General features: G+C 39.4%; 1 protein-coding gene across 1 annotated transcript; it reads left to right on the forward strand.

Annotated features, from left to right (window-relative positions):
- The first annotated feature begins 2,249 nt into the window (after window positions 1-2,249).
- LOC100136544 (myogenic factor 6) lies at window positions 2,250-3,730 on the forward strand. The gene is made up of 3 exons (XM_014208355.3): window positions 2,250-2,830; window positions 3,027-3,120; window positions 3,218-3,730. Exons 1-3 carry the CDS (start codon window positions 2,318-2,320, stop codon window positions 3,325-3,327), a joined length of 717 nt encoding a protein of 238 aa, XP_014063830.1. The 5' UTR covers window positions 2,250-2,317; the 3' UTR covers window positions 3,328-3,730.
- Window positions 3,731-7,294: the final 3,564 nt, after the last annotated feature.

The following is a 7,294-nucleotide window of genomic DNA, read 5'->3' on the forward strand; positions in this document are numbered from 1 at the left end:
TTATGGGTTAAGCGAGCAGTGTGTCAAGAAGCAGTGCGGCTTGGCAGGGTCGTGTTTCGGAGGACGCTTGGCTCTTGATCTTCGCCTCTCCCGAGTCCGTACGGGAGTTGCAACGATGAGACAAGACTAACTACCAATTGGGGAGAAAAACGAGGTAAAAGTAAAATCATGATTTGTATAGTAATTAACAGTCAAATGAATGATGTGAAAGGTGAAATTATGTGGAATCAGCAAATCTGCCTAAGCTGAAAAGTACTTCCTTCTTTTACAAAATGTGGTTTCCAAATTGGTATTATTGTGTGCAGTCTATCTCTGCAGAGAAACTGTCCTCAAGTCCAAGACAGGAACCGACACAGTCTGGTGATCTGTCAGCAAGAAACCAATCAAATCTATATTGGCTTCCACATGTGACTGCTCCCCCAGACCCTTGTAAACAAAACGGAATGTCATGAAACGCTCACCATATACTGTATATCCAGGGATCGAGACGACAGCTCTTCCTCTACTACTTACTGTGGAAATGTATCACGTCTTCATTTACATAATTAACTTTCACATCCTCACTACCTCTGAAATTGAGTTAATTTCATCCACACAATCCATTCTCCTCCTATAGACATACTTCTCATCTATTGTGAAGTGGATCTGCAGCTTCTCCTTGACCATGGCCTTCAGCTCAGAGTCCCTGGGGTTGTGTGAAAGAAGACCTGACTGCAGTAGAATAGTCCCATTGAACAGGCCAGGACCAACCGGCCTGTTGTCCTGGATGGGCAGCTGCTGATCCCAGGAGGATGTTGGAATGATCAACAAACCCCGAAACCCCAGCAGGATTAGGAGCGCTCCCTAAAGTGTCAGTTACTGGGAGAGATGAGTACATTTACAGGCTGGAACAGAGCTGTAGAACAATAGAATAGTGTAGAGAATGAGGCATGGATTGATGGAGGGTCACGGATACAATATATAGAAGAGATTGTATATTTGAGGGGCAATATTTCAATAGAAATTGAAATCTACTTTGATTTGGGTAATTTACGTCAGCGATATTTTATCCAAATGGGTTTAGAAGAGATGACTTGACACGGGCCAGAGAGATGTGACACTGACTGACAGGTATTCCAGAGCCAGAGTGTGACATCCATGCGACATCCATAAGGTTTAACCAAGAGTGGTTGCACAACAGTATAGTACACACTGATCTGGAACGTACTCAATGCACTGCTTATCATACAGTATGATATTACACACACACACACACACACACACACACACACACACACACACACACACACACACACACACACACACACACACACACACACACACACACACACACACACACACACACACACACACACACACACACACACACACACACACACACACACACATAATAGTTTCATGAATGTTCAGTTAACCGCAACCCTAATACTATAAATGGTAAACAGTGGCCGAAGGGTGACAAAAATGTACTTGGCTAATTTCTTGGCACATGTCATGGATTCCATACCTCCAGGCAGAAACAGGAGCCCTCAGCGACCACTAGTATCCCAGCTGAGAGAAGCAGACTTTGCAGATCGTAGAAAAAAAATGCAAAGGCCACATAGCACCACTGAGAAGGCTTTCATCTATTTTATGGATTTAAGATGAATGAGTCCCAGATTTATTTATACCACCTAGATACCACGTGTGTCATTTTGACTGCACATTCATATCTATTTATGATTGGACATGCCACAAGTTACAGTTGCACTTAAACATTCTCACTGTCTAGGATATGTTTCTTTGAAATGTAATAGGCTATACTGTAGAATTTCAGAATTGGGGTTAAAGGTGGAACGTTTTTGATAAGACAAGTCAACAAGAACAAATAGACTTTATTATTACTATACATTATGAACATAATGTTTTTGGAACTTCGCAAGTCAGTTGAGGGCCAATATTTGGGGGGGGAGCCAACTTCTTGGGGAGGGCCTGAAGATTTCATTGACATTTATCTTGCAGTTCGAAAAGTTGAGATGGGCACCGGTACAGTATGTTACCATTTCACTGTGAAACAGATATTGAAAACACCTGTCATAAGTTTGAAGTGACGTTTTAACTTTCATTGAGAGGTGTTAACGCTTATTTATTTTCTACACAAACTCGCTTGGTAGTAAAAAACCCCATTGAGAAAAAAAAGGTTGATGCACTGCGACAGCTAAGCGTTGGATAGAGTTTCACATTCTATATATAAGCCTGGTAACTTGTGTCACTGGGCTATTTAAATGCCATGCAGTGTCCCACTGTCAAAACATAGGCCGTGCGAGGGTAGAACAGTATGGTGGAACTTTTTGAGACCAACACTTATTTCTTCAACGATCTGCGCTATCTCGAGGGAGATCATGGACCATTGCAGCACTTGGACATGGCGGGGGTGTCCCCTTTGTACCACGGGAATGACAGCCCGTTGTCACCTGGGGGGGATCCGTCCGAGACTGGATGTGACAGCAGCGGAGAGGAGCATGTCCTCGCACACCCGGGTCTTCAGCCGCACTGCGAGGGGCAATGCCTCATCTGGGCTTGTAAGGTTTGTAAAAGAAAGTCTGCACCGACCGACAGGCGCAAAGCGGCCACTCTCAGGGAAAGAAGGCGGCTCAAGAAGATCAATGAAGCATTCGATGCGTTGAAGAAAAAGACCGTGCCCAATCCGAACCAGCGGCTGCCCAAAGTGGAGATTTTACGCAGCGCCATAAACTACATCGAGCAATTGCAGGACCTGTTGCATACACTGGATGAGCAAGAAAAAACGCCCCAAAATGGGTCATATAACTATAACGTGAAAGAACACCATGTAAGCTTCATTTGAGAAATATTTGCATCTGCATTTTTTGTCACTTTATGCGTACAATAATTGGCTTTACACTTAAAGGGAAAATTGCCATAATGAGAAATATCTTACTGTGCATTATACTTGTAGGCTTACTACTTTGTATAATAACACGTGTGTTAGTAGACACTTAAGCTAATACATGTGTGTGTACGTGAAGGCGTCCAATAAGGAGTACCATTGGAAGAAGAACTGTCAAAACTGGCAGACCTCAGCTGATCATTCCAATGCACCAATGACGAATCAGAGAGAAGGTTGGTGCCAATTATGAATAGTAAATTAGATCTAAATTGCTATTTTGCAACTCATCAACTGATTGTACGTCTTATATATTTGATTTCTATATTTCAGGCTTCACGGAGTCTTCAGCGTCCACCAGCCTTCTTCGCCTGTCATCAATCGTTGACAGCATCTCAAGTGAAGAGAAACCGACTTGCAACGAAGAAGTCTCAGAAAAATAATGCATGATTTATTGGAATTATGTAGCCTGTATAAGCGACGTCAACATTTCGTATTTCAATTGTCTATTTCGAAATTATTTTCACTTCTTTATTCATATGTTTTAGTTTCCATTTACTTATATTCATTTGTACAAATTAACGGGCATTTTGTAGTCACTGTTTTCTTTTAAATTGTATGAATGGTCAATATTTTATTTCTAAAGTATGACAACAATGGAACTATAATCTTTTATTTCCAAATGGACATTTGATAATTGTAAATATTTTATAATATATTAACAACTTAATTTATTTTACATATAAAAGGCAGAAACACAACCTCAAGAGATTCATTGTTGTATTTGAGTATTTCTATATGAACTGACCAACAAAATAAATTGTAAGCATTGTATCTTACAAGGCATCTACACGTTTTGTTTTGTTCATCACTAACTATGCACTTCATTATTTATTTTAAATACTTGTCAGGTATTTTAAGAAAAATTCAGTTTTTACACATTTTGATATAATTACAAATGACATTTTCTACACTATATATCCTTGACACATATAGTATAATATAGTATCATGAAACCCATGCATTTAAATCCTCAGGTATTCATTTTGTAATTATCCTATGTTGTACCAGTCTTTTAATTAGACTTGACTCACTCCAAATACTATAGTTTAATGTATGTTTGTATGGGTACTTAAGGTAGGTCCTACTGTGTTCAACCTCTTTGCAGGTCATGTCATTCTTATTATGTGACAAACCTTCAGCCATACCTTTCAGGTCCCATAATGATATCCGAGGATATCCCTAATGTCCCCACTAACCCACTTGATCATGTGGAATTTGAATAGAGATATGACACTGTACATGCAAGCATCGGCCACAAGTTCCCCCAGTATTCATGGGTATTAGAAGACCATAAAATCCAACGGGACCTGAAATGGGCTCCTTTCTTTGTTCCAGCTGCCAGAGAGCTAGCCTGGTCCACTTCAGTAGCGTTACATTTACGTTTTAGTCATTTAGCAGACGCTCTTAAACCAGAGCGAATTACAATTAGTGTGTCCATCTTAGGATAGCTAGGTGAGACTACCACATTTCACAGTCGTAGCAAGTACATTTTCCCTCATAAAGTAGTTAGCAAAGTTGGTGCTAGTCGGGAAAGAATGTATTTAAAAAATATATATTTTATTAAAGATTATTACCATTATTATTATTATTATTATTTTACTATTATTATTATCATTGTTTTGTCACCTCTAAACTTGGTCAGGAGGCAATGGTGCAATGGCTCAGTGATAATGAAGCCAGCTATTAGCTCCTAATTAATGATCACTTGTTTGATCATGCACATTAGCACAACGTTTACACATAGTTTATAAGGGACCCCCTGAATGTATGTTTGATATGATGATCTCTTTCTCCTACATGTGTTGACTTGGGGAGGCCTACTTGTTTATGATCCCACAGTGCATTGCTGTGCTGACCTAACCCTGCATCACAGTGAGCACTGCTCCTCTCCCTCTCAGATCTCTGGGGCTGACACACTGCCCCTGCTGACCCCTGTGTGTCCAGCCTGGTGTCATAGACTAGTCATAACATAATGTTAGCCACAACAAATTGGAATGTGTAACATATCATAAGAATTGTAAATTCAAAACATATTGTACGAATTGCAATTTGTAACATATCATATGAAATGTAATTCGTAAAATATCATACGAATTGTAATTTGTAACATATAATAAGAAATGGATGATAAACATCCAGAAATTAATACATGTCATACCAAACGTAAAATATCATCATAATTTCAGCGTCCCAGATTTTTGTTTACTATGTTACGTCCACCCCTGATTCCAGGTTGTTTTGTCTGCCTTTCCCTCAGCCCTCACACAAATGTAAGCACACACACACACACACACACACACACACACACACACACACACACACACACACACACACACACACACACACACACACACACACACACACACACACACACACACACACACACACACACACACACACACACACACACACACACACACACACACACCTCACACTGACTCATGACCCCATGCACACACACAACTTATTAGTGACTCATCCAACAGTCATTTGAAAAAGAGGCCATAGTAGAGATGCAGTAGGGTCTCTGTGGTGTGTTGTTTTGTATTGCCGCTGAGTACATTCAAATTAATTAACCTTGCCGTCTTTGTATAAAGGCGTAAAAGGCTTTAGGGTAGGGCATGTTTTGGGTGATTTCTCAAAACAGCAGATTGCATATCCAATGTACTAACATTTAGCCAAATCACAATGTCAAACCACCCATGCTCCTATTTCTAGTGCGATTAAAAATAGATTTAATGAGCACTTCAGTGATGCCTGATACAGTAAGTACTATCAAAGGATATAGGGCCTGTACTTCAAAGTCCCTTCACATCTTTACTTTTACTTCTGATTCTCTCACTGAACCAAACTGAAACTAGATAGCCCCCACAGTAATGTTATTTTAATGGATCGAAGCAGCTTTCTCACAGTGAGTTTGTGGGCCTGTTTCCCGGTGTCCATGAGAATTGTCCAGCGTCTTCCTTCCAAATGAGTTCTAAGGCTCTCCTAGATCCCCCTAAATGACTTTGTCAATCTACTGTTTGTTTTTGGATAATATCATTGATATGTTTTAACAAAATCTACCACCTGCTCAACATTGAGACCTAAACCTTGGGAAAATAGCAATTACCACCTTTATGTTGAGAGGGACGTAATTTCATTGGGACCTGTTATTTTAAGATTTAGATGCAAATTGATCAGTCTGGGGTATAATAGATGTGATTCCTATACTAATGTCTATGATTACTGTCTTATTTATGTATAATACAGTCTTTATAAGTTAGGTGTTATAGATTAAATTGTTTAATCCTCTCTCTGGGTGTTTCAAATGGAGGATAAGTGCAGTATGATGTATTATCACTATATGACTTGTTAGTAGACAACATCGGCCTGCAATTTTACAGAGATTTCCTTGTCACTTACGATGCGATTGAAATGGATTTTGCTGTGGAGGATGTGTTTAAAAAGTCAAGGCCGATGAAAGGGGAGATTTTATAGGAGAGGATCAGCCTTTGGGAGAAATGCCTTGATTTATCAGGCTTTCCTAGAATATCCTGCTACGAAATGGTTCCCTGCAACATTGTAGTTGGCAGCACACTGCAGCTCCCTGCCAGACAAGTGGTGTTGCCAATCAAAAACCCTTGTCATGTGATATGATCTAATGCACTCACTAAAGTAACTGTCCAGTGAAAGCCTCTGTTAACTCATACCCAAATAATCTTACTCATACCCGAATAATCTTGTTGACTCATCCAATACTCGCATTTGCGGCCAAAGCCTAAATTGGACAACAAAACACTTCGAAAACCCCACCTCAAACTTCTGTCTCAAACAGAACATTTGAAAAATGCTTGCTATTTCCTCATAAAGTATGATGTCATACTCCTGAGGAGGATAAGCTGGCCAATCAGTGGTCTAAAGGAGGATAAACTGGCCAATCAGCGGTCTACTCACATGAATATTTGTAATGCTTGCATTAATATTTGTAATTATGGTATATGCCCACAACATTCTGTTGCTGAGGTACACCCACACAATTCCAACACGGTAAAGCTGCTTTTTAACATACTTAATTACACTTTTTGGAAGGAAAACTATTTCACTCATATTGTAACTGACTGTTGGTCATATTTCATAGAAATCTAGAAAGTTACTTTTAAGAAATGGGCTGCCTCCCATTTATAAAAACAAACATTGGTTAACTGGAAAAGTGAAATACTATACTTGAAGGATTATAATGTGTCACAAGTGTGATTTAAATTATTGTATCAGTCTGAAACATGTTGTTCATCAGACAAAATTGAGATGATTTGTCACCATACTCTACATCTTTCAGAAATATAACAAAAATACGTTTCCATCTAT

Source organism: Salmo salar, chromosome 07 (assembly GCF_965601325.2).
Source record: "Salmo salar chromosome 07, fSalSal1, whole genome shotgun sequence".
Lineage (NCBI taxonomy): Eukaryota > Metazoa > Chordata > Actinopteri > Salmoniformes > Salmonidae > Salmo > Salmo salar.

What these genes read in the sequence shown, in the direction of transcription:
- LOC100136544 (XM_014208355.3), top strand. Translation starts at nt 2,318, where the DNA reads ATGGTGGAACTTTTTGAGACCAACACTTATTTCTTCAACGATCTGCGC. An exon ending in ATAACGTGAAAGAACACCAT is followed by an intron (nt 2,831 to 3,026) that starts GTAAGCTTCATT and finishes GTGTACGTGAAG; the next exon opens with GCGTCCAATAAGGAGTACCA. An exon ending in AATGACGAATCAGAGAGAAG is followed by an intron (nt 3,121 to 3,217) that starts GTTGGTGCCAAT and finishes TCTATATTTCAG; the next exon opens with GCTTCACGGAGTCTTCAGCG.